The 15,444-nt window shown below is 42.9% G+C and overlaps 1 protein-coding gene across 4 annotated transcripts in view; it reads right to left on the minus strand.

Moving 5' to 3' along the window:
- Positions 1–2,618: 2,618 nt before the first annotated feature.
- LOC108677800 (cell cycle control protein 50A) overlaps positions 2,619–15,444 on the minus strand; it is a 16,631-nt gene continuing 3,805 nt past the window's right edge. For 2 of the 4 annotated variants that reach the window (XM_018166079.2, XM_018166078.2), the window contains exons 2-8: positions 10,378–10,523; positions 9,467–9,643; positions 8,681–8,864; positions 8,028–8,171; positions 7,046–7,236; positions 6,345–6,538; positions 2,619–5,899 (exon numbers count right to left, since the gene is read on the minus strand). In XM_018166079.2, coding sequence (XP_018021568.1) covers positions 5,851–5,899; positions 6,345–6,538; positions 7,046–7,236; positions 8,028–8,171; positions 8,681–8,864; positions 9,467–9,643; positions 10,378–10,523 — 1,085 coding nt within the window. In that variant the 3' untranslated portion in view covers positions 2,619–5,850. Of the gene's footprint in view, positions 5,900–6,340; positions 6,539–7,045; positions 7,237–8,027; positions 8,172–8,680; positions 8,865–9,466; positions 9,644–10,377; positions 10,524–12,980; positions 13,517–15,444 lie in introns of those variants that run through there. The other 2 variants (XM_047882392.1, XM_047882391.1) reach the window with 2 other exon arrangements.

Genomic DNA, 15,444 nt, shown 5'->3' on the forward strand with positions numbered 1-15,444 from the left:
CAAATTTAATTATTTAATAACAGAGAAAGTTCAAATTACCTTGTTAATCTTACCTGCAATTTAAGAACCTTATTACTTTGAATACTTTCCTCAAGAATTAATTTAATTTGGAATTGAAGCAGAGGAAGCAATCAGTTCAAACCCACATACACGAAACTCTTATTCAACAAGCTTAGAAATTTAACGGGAACTTGAGTTCTTATATTCTGAATACAATTTAGACCTATCACACTACGTAAAACCACTGTTATATTTTGTGTCTTAGCTCTCCTTCTCACTGTTTTTCAATATCTCATTAACAATGTATTTTTATTTCCAGTCGATAATATGATAAGTTCGTTGATAAGCAGTTACGCACCCCAACAGACCTATATATACTGGGCTCACAACACACTTTGATAAATACACTAAAAAATATAAGATTGAGCACCATATTCAGTAGGTGGGATAGAGAATAATCTTCTACGGTATAGAATCCGGCCTCTTGACCAGGAGCAATAGCTAAACAATATGTTTCTCGTACCAGATATCGTACACACGTTACTCGTGCTCAGTAATGACAGTCTTCATGTTTTTTTTTCATTGTGTATATATATTTTAACAAAATATTGTTTTATTTATCACAAATAATTCTTTATCAGTTAAAATTGTGGAAGCACTGGAAGCGGGTCCATGCAGCCCTCGACAAGACCGGCTGTACTTGCGGTCCACGGTCTTCAGCCCGGTATTATCGACAAAAGAAAAATAGAACGAGTTGTGCGGACTCCAAATTTAACGTATTATTAATGTCTGCCGACTTCAACAAAATGTCATTCAGATTTTTATTGAAACTAAAATATTTTTAAAAGAGAGCATGGAGGATACAATCGTTAACAAAAGCAGTGGAACACTTCGACAGCATTTTAAACTAGCGGAAAATATCGACTTTTTGGCCCTTCTAAACCCGTAATTTGTAGTGTTTAGTGCCAATAATAAACCAATTTCTTAAGCGTCTGCACGACAAGCCGATTCATGAAAATGAATAATTTTTAAATTTACATTAAATTGAACCTGAAATTTCATCGTCTTACGGAAATAGGTTCAAACACTGTTTTGTATGACTTGACGGTTGCCAAAATGTGACGTACGAAAAAATTTTCTTAATTTTACGAGTGAATAAAAATTACGTTGCGCATGGAGGAAATGCTTCACAAGTTCGAGGAAAATAAAAGTCTAATGGAATGACAGAAATTTAATAACACAGAGTGCAAATGTGTACACAAAGTCGTTCACATAGTACAGCTGTGTGACCTAAGCGCTGTGTTGTGAAGAGAACACGATTTAGATTCACACATATTACACGACCTAAAATAATGAGCTAGTCTAGTTTCAGATTAGCTCCCATAAATTATACTCAATTTCAAAATGGAAATTTTTAGAAACCAGGGGGAAAACGTCACATGAATGACGTATTAGTGTGCAGGATGAGTGACGTAAAAGTTATCCTTCAAAATTTCATCCTTTCGTCATCCTTCAAAATTTCATCCGTTCGTCATCCTTTCATCACCCTTAATTAATTCATCCTTTCGAATGAAAAACTAAAAGAATTAATAAACGGTAGGAACCATGTTTAACTCTAAGAAAAAACGCTGATGTCAGCGTTCGCCATAGGAATAAGGTTACCCGAGGTTAATAAGGTTAAGCAAGCTGGCTTCGCAACCTTAGAGGGTAGAGGTTAACTCTAATGATATTTAGTTGTCTGCGGTAACAGGCTTTGGTATATCGCTTATTGCAAAAATTATAAAACTTTTATGTGCAACTCAAGGCAAAAGTGATATAACTTTCGTGTACAACTTAAGGCAAAAGTTATACAACTTTAGCGTTACACTGAAAGCAAAAGCTATACAGTTGTTCATCGTCGATAAGAATCATCAGCTTAAGATCATGGAAGTGTGAAACCGAAAATTAATTTCACCGAATATAAAGCCGAAACGCATTATTATTATTATTATTATTATTATTATTATTATTATTATTATTATTATTATTATTAAAAATGAGTTAGTTCCATCATTACAATTTTATGACGAGTATGCAGATGATAGTAGGGAGATTTATAATTTTAGTTAATATTTTTACAATTTGTGTCAGTTAAATACCTCGGTTTTTCGTCATTAAGAGGCAATATTACCGAAAATATACGATTTCATAATATATATTCCATAGACATTATGTACAGAAAAGATTAATATATTATAATTAGACCTAGAGCGACCCAACATCTATTATAAGAAGACGCGCACGTAAGAAGCTTCGCTCCTTCAGTAGCACACACGACGTCGCTGCGCATTAAACTTTAAAAACTTTAAAGTTACATGAATAAATTGCATTCATTATATAAAGAAATATAAATAAATTGCATTCATTTTACATCTGTAATGTTATGTTCATTTTATATCTTTAGCGCTCTGTAATGTAGCTATTCTACTTAACGGGCTAACTGTATTTTGCTCATGGAGTAAACCGTATTTTACTTACCGGACACATAGCAAATTTGTTACATTTAATTGGCAATAAAGAGCAAGCATTTTAATAGCTATCAAAAAAAAAAATTCCTCAAATCAAAGGGAGTTTCTTTCCTGAAATTAAAATTCTAATCCAATATTCTTCTAATCCATTAACATCATCATTATATAATTTTGTCTTACACGGCAGCAACGAGTACAAGTTTGAATGTTAAAGAAATGAAGATAACGAAGCGTACGGAAAATCACAGGTTACAAGTAGGGATCAAGTGAGACTAAGAAATAAAAATGACACACGAAGTGTCCGTTAAAACTATGACACAAAAATGACTTAGTTAACACAACACGCAACACAAAAGTCGTCATTGTAAACTATCGGGGGTAAATAAATGAAACTAATGCTAATTTTTGTAAGTTGCCTAAAAATCGCCGTTGCCGATACGGTAAAAGCAACTGAATTGATATTGAAGTTTTCTTAATGGGATCTGGGGCTAATTACCCGTATAACATTTGTAGACTATTTGTATGAGTGTAGACCATTGGTATGAATGTAGACCATTTGTATGAATGTAGATCATTTGTATGAATGTAGATCATTTGTATGAATGTAGACCATTTGTATGGTACAAATGGATTGATGTCTATCGTAAATATTTTGCCAAGAGCTCGACAAGAAGGTAGTAAGTCAATTATCTTAACAACACAGATGGAATAAGAATGAAGTTAAAAGAATATCATTGTAAATATTCCGTGAAGAGACGGACAAGAATATGACACGGGCATGATATTAATATGAGAAATATAATGGGAACAAATGGCATGACATAGAATAGCGGAGCGAGATTAGAGATCCAGTAAATGCTGATCAATTGTTATTCTGGCTGCAATAAACCTGTTGCTCGTTCAAGTCATCTACAGTAACAACATCTGGGACCTGTCACGCAAATTCAACACACTACAATTCTTTCAAAACCTCACCATATCTTGAAAACTATATCTTCGTTTCAACAAAACAACGCAACTTTAACACCTCATCACAGTTTCAACAGCTCACCATTCTTCACCACCATTTCAACAGCTCACCACGGTTTCAACAGCTCACCATTCTTTACCACCGTTTCAACAGCTCACCATACTTCACCACCGATTCAACACCTAGAGCAGCTCAACAGTACACAAGGCGATCGTTTATTTACGTCTTCAGTTAGTAATTTTGGAGGAAAACTAGAAGGAGTATTGACTGGTGTTCTTACAGGCATGGAAATAGCGCACACCTGCAAAAGGCCAACAAGGTACAAGAGAAAATGGTACACCAACGGCGAAAAATAATAAGAAGAAAATCTCGTCCACAAAAATTAATTTCTCAGAGTGAACATTATTTTGAAGTAAATGTCTATGGAATACATTACTTGTTCATTATTTAGCAATACCATTCATAAGATAAATAACCAAGGGCTCTATAGTTTCCCCTCAAATCTAACCCAGTCTTCAGCCTCAAAAATATAAAAAGGAAAAAATGTTTTGCGTTGCGTGAGCTTCACACCAACACCTACTTATCCTGAAGCCAAGAAGATAGCAGGGAAAATGACGAGAACAATAATAATAATAGTGACACTAGTGACTAAAAGACACCACAACAACAATATTAGTGTTAATAACTACAAGAACGAGCGTGTAAGTCATCCACCTCAACCCAAACTCTGGTGCGCGTGCGTATCAAAACGCTGGTTCTGTAATATACTGTGCAGAGGCAAGGTAAAAAGCCTGTAGTAAGTTTCATGTGGGAATTAAAGTATATCATGTAGTCGACATTAGTGAAGAAACGTCAGAGACCTAGAGTTAATTTATCCATAGGTATTCTATAAGAAATTCCAAGACTAAATCCGTAATTTCATTAAGATGTATTAAATGGAATATTTTAGCTCGAGTTTATAAATAAAAAGTCCGCAATATTAGTGGAGTGGCCAAAGGTAAGAACTTCACTTCCAGAAGGATTTGGTCTAGAACGTAAAAAGTAATTAGAAATCTTAGATGCATACACATATCGAAGAAAAAGCGAGATATTTACCTACCCCACATTGAAAGTAGACCGGCAAACCAGCAGACCAGAAAAGGTTAGTACGGGATTATTGATCCAATATTGTCTTCAAAATTTATGAGCTGAGACTGGCACTGTTCAAAAAAAAAAAAAAACGGTCGGACTAGCGTTTTAGTGGGTGGCCTCCCCGTGAAATTAAACGAGGCCGCCGTTTTTTGGGACTTAGCATATGAACCACGAAGCATCGTGTTCGAATTATACGGCACAGCCAGCCAATGAATCGCCGGTCAAACCGTTTCCCCGCAGTTTTTTTTTCGAACAATGTGCGTGAGTCCCCGAAGCGTGATCACATTGTCCCTCTCAGGCAAAGGTACACAGCAGCGACCTCAACCTCATCTCCTGCCTCAACTCGCGCTTGTTCCAGATGAAGCATTTCTTGAAGATAATACATGATTTTAACATCACAAACGAGCGCAACTTTATTATCATTTATAATCCAAGTTCTCTTACTTGTTTTTAGAAACATTGATGCAAAAAAAACGTTGGCAGCTTCCGTATACACCGGAATCGATTTCAGAGTTACCTTTATTAATAGAGTTACTTTAAATATACGAGCTACCATGAGTACCAATTACTGGCCAATCTAATCAGGAGACAGGAGATGAGAGTTGGAAGTTCGGCTCACACATGCCCATCAAATCACAGGCAATGTACCAAGTCGCAGTCTTTGCCTATCATGCGAGGCTGTGCCGAAGACAAAATCGCCTGGCCTTTGCCTGTCACGAAAGACTCGACTGAAGACAAAGGCTTCTTTTGTAGTGATTTGTGCTGACTTTTGAGGGGGACTTCGCTAGCATCGAAACCAAAATTGTCGAGGCCTTGCATGACGTTGAAACGCTTCTGGTCACAGGGCTCAACAATTTTACTTCGAATTGCCCCGGTTTGCTCACTTGTGTAGCTCATAGTTTTCTTCTTGCACGGCTCGGCAGAAACATTGGAGCCTCTACCAAGGCCTTCACAACTCGCAATTGAATTTAAATCCCGACTTCCCCTTTCATAAGCTCTGCCGATCCGACATCCTTCGTCTAATTTATGCATCTCAGACACAAGAGCTTTGACTTCGTTGAGGACTTTTGTCTCGTTGGTGGTGTTAATAATCCCGAAAATTTGATTGTCGCTGCGTCCGATGCCTGTAACGTTGTTGTCGTTGTTGGAGGTGTTGGTGAGAGGGCCTGGATGATCAAGAGCATGCAGGCCAGAGACGGTGCTGACAGACGCCGCGGTCCCAGTCTGGTCCCCAACAGAGGATCACTTCGTGTAGGGGGTGTTCTGGTTGATGTTCAAGTGGTTCGTGGTCCTGGTCAGGGAAATAAATTGCTTTTACTTCAAGGAATCCTGAACCAAATTGAGAGTCCTTCCCTATCGAGTAAGTGATACGTAACTAAAGACTTATTAATGGCTAACCTCACCACGAGACGAGAGTCCAGCATGTCCAGCAAATCAAAAGCAGTTATTTTCTTACTTGCAGTGAGCAAAACATATGTAGTAACTTGTAAAGTCCGATTAGGAAACTGACAGAAACCAACAATATCTGAATGATGTATCTTTATTTCTCCGAACTCAACATTTATGACCCGGAGAATCCAACCTACACCGAATTGGACGAGCGTCTTGAAGTGCAAGACGAAGTGCACATAATCTTCGGTTAACTCGACACGAACTTGACGTGTATGACCTCACCTCTCGCCGAACTTGACGTGTATGACCTCACCTCTCGCCGAACTTGACGTGTATGACCTCACCTCTCGCCGAACTTGACGTGTATGACGAGGAAGACGACGCCAAGCAGGAAGCAGACGCAGCCAGCGGTGATGTAGGCGATGCCCAGGAAGTTGTTCTTGCCCCCCAGGAAGGAGGTGGTCGACAGGATCATGCGCTTACGCCCCCCGAACGTGTGCACGGGGTAGTTGTAGTCAACATGCAGCGTGTACAGGCCCTGCACACAATAAAAGTTGTTAATAAACGTGTTCAAACTAACATTTAATGAGATCTACGTTAAAATATACATCCTGCAAGGAAATACTCATTACAAAATTTTTCTTAATGCCATATACATTATATTAAAATAGCAATTGGCGAGCAAAGCAATCAAAACAGAACAGAGATGCAATGCCTGAAAATAAAGTCCCAAATACAGTGAAATTATTGTCGAACTTTTACGACTTCTCGGGAATATTTTCTTAGGAAGCCAGGTACCTACTTATATTTATTATCTAATTCTTGCGACCTTTTCTTAGTTCTACTTACTCGACGTGACTGTTTAAATGCCACATTTTCAGTAAAACTGGGATGAAACCATTAATATTACTGAAGAAAGTACCTATGCCACAAGACATCAAGGCAACAAACGTAAATGATGAAGCACAAGTACATAGACGTAAACATGCGTGTATAAATTCTCGTTTTAATATAAATTGAAATCTATTTGTAAAGAAGAACTTACAGCAGCCAAGCCCTTTTTGAATTCCAGGTTAGAGTTGTCGACGCGGCGGTAGAGTTTCCTGAAGGAGGGGAAGGCAGCGGTACGCATCCAGACGATGAGATCCTCGTTCTCATAGCCCGTGTTGTTGGGCGGCGAGCCGAGCTTAAAGACGGGCTTCGTCCAGTACAGGGGCTTTACCGTGTTCTCGAAGGCTGCATGAATGTGAACGGTTAATTGATAATTAAAAAAATTAAGACAAACAATAAATAAAAACGTTTAATTACTCAAAAAAGCTCGAAGACGGCCTTCGTCCAGTACAGAGGCTTCACCGTGTTCTCAAAGGCTGCATGAGTGTAAACGGTTAATCACTCAAAAAATCATGACGAGCATAAAATAAAAACGGTTAATTAATCAAAAAAGGTCAAAACGGGCCTCGGCCAGTACAAGAGCTTCACTTTTAATCTCGAAAGCTACAAGAATAAAGACGTTATAGGAATAAAAAAGGTCAAGGCAGGCAAAAATAAAAACGTTTTATCGCTACAAAAGTTCAGAATGATTTCCTTTAGTACAATGGCTTAACCGTATTAGCAAAGGCTGCAATAATATAAACATAATTAAAAATAGTTAAGAGTTAGTAACTTGGTTAGCCAATAACTGACGGCTTTTCAAACAGAATTCACAAATCACAGAAGAGAGATCAGTTGCTACGTATGATTAGGCTACTGCGTGTAGTGTACTAAGGCCGCTACGTGCAATTCGTCCGCTACGTGTACTTAGGCCGCTACATGTTTTTAGTCCACTACGTGTACTTAGGCCGCTACGTGTACTTAGGACACTAGGTGTTGTATTTAGTCCGCTACGTGTACCTAGGCTGCTACTTGAAGTAGTGACGCTTCGCGCACTCAACAGAGTTTTAAAAAGTACGACCCAGCACACTAAAATATTCGCTGAATTTCAGTACAAAGTACATATTAATAAAGATAAATGGTATAAAAGAACCCACCTCCACCTTCCTTGTCATCGAGCGTCTTGCCGGGAGGGTTCTTGAACTTGATATTCTTGTCTGAGTCCCAGGCGATGTTGTCGCCTCTCAGAGGCACTTCTTGTTTCCCTTTTTGGCTATCCGTGAAGTACAGTTTCAGCGAATCTGATATAATTAAACAAATTAATGTAATTGTTTCTAACTCCATGCCAAATTTTTGAGTCATTACATAGTATATACATTTTCTTTCAAATTACAGTCAAGATTCTCGTCTAAAATTCGAATTGTCTTCTAAATTTTAAGAAACGCATTCAATGCCAGGCGTTCAAGACCCACTGGTACACAAAGGTAAAAAATTGTGGCTAAAAAAGAGGTCCGTAAAAAGAAATTATAGCGCGGAAAGAGGCTTGCAAATGGATACTGTCGCCCGAAATAAGGCACAGAAAAAAATATTTGCCAAAATAAGGCCCGCAAAAAGAAATGGCGGCTAGAAAAGCGGCCTGCAAAGAAAAATTTCCTCTGAAATAAGCCCAAAAAACAAAATGGGTGCCAGGAAAGGAAATTGTCTCTCGCAAAGAGGCCCGCAAACGGAAAATATCGCCCAAAATTATGCCACGAAAAAAAAATGTTTTCCAAAATCAAGAAGCACAAGGACGTGTCTTCTAATTCCTGACCGTTGAAGAAGGAGTTAGCGATGGCTCCACAGGGCGCGTAAATTCTGCTTCTGTTGTCGCGGTCGAAGGGACTGCAGTCGGACACGTCCGTGACCTGTTTGCCCGCCAGCTGCTTGTCGTCCCGAGACTTGACGTAGCGACGGTGGTTCTGGTAGTAGTTGTCCAGCCCGTAGTACATGAATACCTGCGACACGTAGGTGGGTGATTAAAAGTGAGTGGTAGGTACTGGTGGGTGAGTACCTGCGACAGGTGAGGGTAGGTAAGTGCCTGTGACAGGTACGTAGAGTTTTTGTGTGCCTTATGGCTGAATGGTTAGGGTACGTGAGCATCAGCAATAGCGGTGGAAACGGAACATAAAAATACACCTCAAATCCCTAAACCAAGAAAGCGAGGATGACGTACGGTATATTAATGTGGAGGCCATACCGGTACTTCCCAATAATTGGGGAAGCCATACTCCCCAATAATTGGGTAGGCCATACGTCCCAATAATTGGGGAGGCCATACTCCCCAATAATTGGGTAGGCCATACGTCCCAATAATTGCATACTCCCCAATAATTGGGGAGGCCATACTCCCCAATAATTGGGGAGGCCATACGTCCCAATAATTGGGGAGGCCATACTCCCCAATAATTGGGTAGGCCATACGTCCCAATAATTGGGGAGGCCATACTCCCCAATAATTGGGGAGGCCATACTCCCCAATAATTGGGGAGGCCATACTCCCCAATAATTGGGGAGGCCACATTCCCAATAATGCATGCTACAACACACGAAGCCTCACCTCGTTCTCCATGGCAGTGGTGACGTTGAATTCGATGTCGCAGTAGCAAAAGTTTTCTCCGGGCACAAACTCAGGCCTCAGGATGAGGTCCTTGCACAAGAAGTGCCCTCCAAGGGGATCCCGGTGTCGTGGGTCGACGCTCGGGCATTCCGTGTAGTCCACCTGCACCTCCACCACCTGCCCGGCGCAGTGCGGAATAAATAGCAATCAATAAATCAGACAATTTTAATAACTGAAGTGCGTTTAGCGGAAAAAGGAAATTTCTGCAGTCGAAGCGCAGGAAATAGCAGTAACAAACACCTCCGTGGGAGGGCAGCACCTACAGTGTGGGAGGGGAGGCACCTCCAGCCCTTCACTGCGCTGCAGGAAAACCACCCACTGGCCCGTCACTCCGGCGGAAAAGAACCGCCCCTCGCCCGTCGCAGGATAATCGCCCGCCCGCCCCTTAACACCGTCGGAAGAAGACGCCCCTCGCGCCTAAGCTTGACAGAGGGGCACCACCCCCGGCCTTACACCCCGTCAGAGGAGCACCACCCCCGGCCTTACACCCCGTCAGAGGGACACCACCCCCGGCCTTACACCCCGTCAGAGGGGCACCACCCCCGGCCTTACACCCCGTCAGAGGGGCACCACCCCCGGCCTTACACCCCGTCAGAGGAGCACCACCCCCGGCCTTATACCCCGTCAGAGGGGCACCACCCCCGGCCTTACATCCCGTCAGAGGGGCACCACCCCCGGCCTTACACCCCGTCAGAGGGGCACCACCCTCGGCCTTACACCCCGTCAGAGGGGCACAACCTCCGGCCTTACACCCCGTCAGAGGGGCACAACCTCCGGCCTTACACCCCGTCAGAGGGGCACCACCCCCGGCCTTACACCCCGTCAGAGGGGCACCACCTCCCGCACCTCACCCCATCAGAGAAGAGCAGTAAGGCCACGCCGAGGGGTACGAAGAGAAGGCCGATGAGGAAAAAGGCTGGCAGGACAGTGTCCGCTGTCAGGATGGGCTGCCAGGCCGGCAGGCGCTGCTGCTTGAACTTCTGCTTGAACTTTGAGTCTGCGGGATGAAAAAAATAATAATAAAAATATCAGACAATGTCATGGATGTGTAACTTGATATTTAAACCTAAAGATAATTGTTAGTTAAAATGTAATGAATCAAACAATGAATGAATTTGAATTTGTTCGATTTTGAATAGACCAAGAAATACGTGTTGGTAATATATCTATTCCATTGCGAATTTTCGGTCATTGGAATCAGAATGAGGGCGCTTCTGCCTCTATTTTCTTGCTGATGATGAGATTTGGCAGCGCCCGGTGTGATTTTGAAACGGTCATATGACAACATGTGACAAGATGACACATGACTCGTGTGACAACATATGAAACAAGACTGTCACATGACAATGTTACACATGATTGTCTTGTAGCAAAATCCCACATGACTCGTGTGACAACGGTCATGAGGCTGTCATCTGACAACTGTTACAACTAAACAGATGTTCGCTGAGTACAAACTTATCACTAGCAATATGAAGTAGATGGGCATTACCTAAGTATTTCGTTATTATAATCAACGTTTTTTGCAGAAAATTGATGAAAATAGAAACTTCGTTCCTTTGTATTTGCGTTTTCGGCCGAGGTTTAACGATGAAAAAGATATGAAGAAAGAAACGAGCGATAAAAATAAGTGATTAGGTACATTCAATATGCTCGATTCTTTCCAGGATGGCTCGTTAATAAAGGTTGTTGACATTAATAGCTTCCAAATGAGAGCTGCAAAGAATACTACAAGAGCTCCAAAGAGTACTACAACAGCTTCAGAAAGTACCTACAATGAGAGCTACAAAGAGTGATGCAAGAGCTACACAGACTAATAGTACAACAGCTACAGAAATAACAACGTACCACAAATAGAAGTATCACCAACGGATACACTACGTACAGTACGCAGGTCTGTGAGCTGTGCTTAGAATTAATTGCTTCACACAATAGCACATACATTACACATCGACCTTATTACATCACACATACACCTAACCGACGAATGAAATTCACGTCACATACACCCCACCCCGCCTCACACATCCCGGAAGTTTGGGACAAGCTTTACTGGCTAAATGAGAAGTCGGGATTCATTTATGCCGATGAATCAATTTTATCAGGGTATAGAATAAATAAAATGATATAATGCGCAGGAATGATGCAATGACCGACTGTTCCTGAGAGGCAAAGACATGATACAGTGCATGTATTACCGAAAGCACAAAAAGCGGTAAGTAGGCGGCATATAAATACGGTATAAATGCGATAAACAGCGGGGCAAATTTTTAGATGTGAGGCACAATAACTGTAAACAGGGGAGGAAATTGAAACATGTAAGGCACAATAACTGTAAACAGCAGAGGAAATGGAAATAAGTGGGCACAATAACTGTAAACAGCGGAGGAAATTGACATAGGTGAGGAATAATAACTGTAACAAGCGAGGCATAATAAATGTAACAACTGGACAAAATTTATAAAGGTATGGCATAACAGTGAATAACAGCAGTAAAACGTGATATAACTGCGGTATGAAAGAGCGGCAGTAAAGCGCGGAAAAACCATGCGAAACGTTTGGAAATGGCTAATATTACGTACCTATTAGTAAGAAACTGCGATGAAGAGATTGAAATATATAAAATAGTTTTAAAAAGGGGGTGAAGAGGGGATTATTTTGGATTCAAGAGGGGATGAGAAAATTGCAAAATAATAGTTTAAAAAGATAAGAATGGGGAAAATACGACAAAATAGCACGAAAAACACATAAATTATTTCGGGTGCATGTGGCATCAAGGAATCCCTATATAATAGCGAGAGATCCTACACATGCTTCTTCAGTAGTGTTGGAGGGCTGCGGGCGTATATATAGGGCAAGCAGTTAGTGATATAGGTTGGAGACAATTTCAGTGTGTGAATTTTTGCATCTAATTTGCATGCCACGGCGTGTTATACTTGTCGTAAGGGCAACTCAGTCCTACGACGGGACTGCCACAGCAAGTCACGTGTCGTAAGAGCAACTCAGTCCTACGACGAGACTGCCACAGCAAGTCACGTGTCATAAGAGCAACTCAGTCCTACGACGGGACTGCCACAGCAAGTCACTTGTCGTAAGGGCAACTCAGTCCTACCACGAGACTGCCACAGCAAGTAACGTGTCATAAGAGCAACTCAGTCCTACGACGGGACTGCCACAGCAAGTCACTTGTCGTAAGGGCAACTCAGTCCTACAACGAGACTGCCACAGCAAGTCACGTGTCGTAAGGGCAACTCAGTCTTACGACGGGACTGCCACAGCAAGTCACGTGTCGTAAGAGCAACTCAGTCCTACGACGGGACTGCCACAGCAAGTCACGTGTCGTAAGAGCAATTCAGTCCTACTACGGGACTGCCACAGCAAGTTACGTGTCCTAATGTCGTAAAAGTCGCCCAGTCCTACAAAGTTTCCCAGTCTCAGTCACCACATCGCGTACCTAATTTCCTGCGCCTCTCAGCGGCGGCTTTAGACTCGGCCTCGAGGATGCGGGAGTGCAGGTCCACCACCTGCCCCTGCAGGTTGACCACCTTCCTCTCGAGGGCCTTGACGGTGTTGCCCCGCGTCACCCCGCCCACCGGGGTGTCCCCGCTGTCCGTGGACAGCCCCCGCAGGGCGGACCGGATGTGACCCCGGATTGAGCTCATGGAACTCATGAGGCCAAAACTCGGTCCGCAAATGCGGATCACGCGTTTTCAGATTAATTGAAAATCATGGACGGATAACAGATGGCGGATGGGTTACACTTACGGAAGAGATCATCAGGACCTCATGAATATATAAACTTTAGAGAAAACCGCGTTATTTAACCGGTAATTTTGGTTGAATATACGTTCAAATCGTAATTCCACGAGTATATGAAACTAAATGATTATTAATTGTAATTAAATGTGAATACGACGCTTAATATTATAAAACCGGAGCTTCAGCTTCCGCGTGACGTTTAATCAGCGCGAGGTACAAGCTGCGCACGGCGCGACGTCCACACGAACACTGAGCCGACAGAGCACACGAGCGCTGGTCGCCTCAGGCATGAAGTTCTGAAGGCCTAGGAGGAGCTCGAGACAAACTTCTGAAGGCCTAGGAGGAACTCAAGACAAACTTCTGAAGGCCTAGGAGGAATTCAAGACAAACTTCTGAAGGCCTAGGAGGAACTCAAGACAAACTTCTGAAGGCCTAGGAGGAACTCAAGACAAACTATCTCCAATTTTTTGCTAAAAAATGTTACTATTCTTTACCAAAACTCAATAATTTTCTAGTGACAACAGAATGGGGTGTGGCGAGGGAAGGTAGAGGGGAAATTTACCTGCTTCTAGAGGGGACTAACCAGAGGGAGCACGTGGGGGTCGAGGGAACAAAGGGACGCGCTCTGCCATTAGGGAAAAGGGCGATCTATAGCGAGGGCAACAGCGAGGGAAGGCTGGGCCAGGTAGCATGACCCTTACCCTTACTCCTCTGATCCTTACCCTCACTCCTCTGACCCTTACCCTCACTCCTCTGACCCTTACCCTTACTCCTCTGACCACCCTTACTCCTCTGATCCTTACCCTTACCCTTACTCCTCTGATCCTTACCCTCACTCCTCTGACCCTTACCCTTACCCTTACTCCTCTGATCCTTACCCTCACACCTCTGACCCTTACCCTTACTCCTCTGACCCTTACCCTCGCTCCTCTGACCCTTACCCTTGCTTCTCTGACCCTTACCCTTGCTCCTCTGACCCTTACCCTTACTCCTCTGACCCTTACCCTTACTCCTCTGACCCTTACCCTCGCTCCTCTGACCCTTACCCTCGCTCCTCTGACCCTTACCCTCGCTCCTCTGACCCTTACCCTCACTCCTCTGACCCTCACCCTTACTCCTCTGACCCTTACCCTTACTCCTCTGACTCTTACCCTCGCTCCTCTGACCCTTACCCTCACTCCTCTGACCCTTACCCTCACTCCTCTGACCCTTACCCTCACTCCTCTGACCCTCCAGTGCATGCAGCACTACATGGCAGCATACAGCACTACATGGCAGCATGCAGCGCTACATGGCAGCATGCAGCACTACATGGCAGCATGCAGCACTACATGGCAGCATGCAGCACTACAGGGCAGCATGCAGCGCTACATGGCAGCATGCAGCGCTACATGGCAGCATGCAGCACTACATGGCAGCATACATCATAACATGTCTCCCAGCATCATCATGCAGTACAGCATTAATATCAGTATCATGGCACGACGGCAGTGGTTACAGTTCAGAGTATACCATCTTTCGATCAGAGAGTTGCGGGTTCGGAACCAGCTCTGTGCGGCAGTTTCTGGTCGAAATCGGTGGAAACCGAGCGGTTAAGCAACGCAAGATAGGAGTAGTGAGTTGCGTGTTCGAGACCGCAACATGCTGTGAATGTTCAGCTATGTTAAGAATCAGCGACAGGCCTACGGCCTAATGAACGCTGAACCCGCTATCAATATTATATCATGATCACGAATGGCACCATGCAGCACTACATGGGTATCAGAATCATCATGCAGCACTACATGATCATCACGATCATCATTATCACGCTTAAGTACAAAGTACAAGGACATGTCACGGAAAAATGCACACCGCGGGGAAAGCATCGCTTTTACTGCACTCTCGAGTTTGGCGAGCGACGGTCAGAAGTGCACGCAAAAAGGATGGAATGCACGTAATTAGCAGCACGTACTGGTAACTTACAGCACCTAACTGGAAACACGTAACTTACAGCACCTAACTGGAAGCACGTAACTTACAGCACCTAACTGGAAACACGTAACTTACAGCACCTAACTGGAAGCACGTAACTTACAGCACCTAAATGGAAACACGTAACTTACAGCACCTAACTGGAAGCACGTAACTTACAGCACCTAAATGGAAGCACGTAACTT

The sequence above is a fragment of the Hyalella azteca genome, unplaced genomic scaffold (genome assembly GCF_000764305.2).
Source record: "Hyalella azteca isolate HAZT.00-mixed unplaced genomic scaffold, Hazt_2.0.2 contig10333, whole genome shotgun sequence".
Lineage (NCBI taxonomy): Eukaryota > Metazoa > Arthropoda > Malacostraca > Amphipoda > Hyalellidae > Hyalella > Hyalella azteca.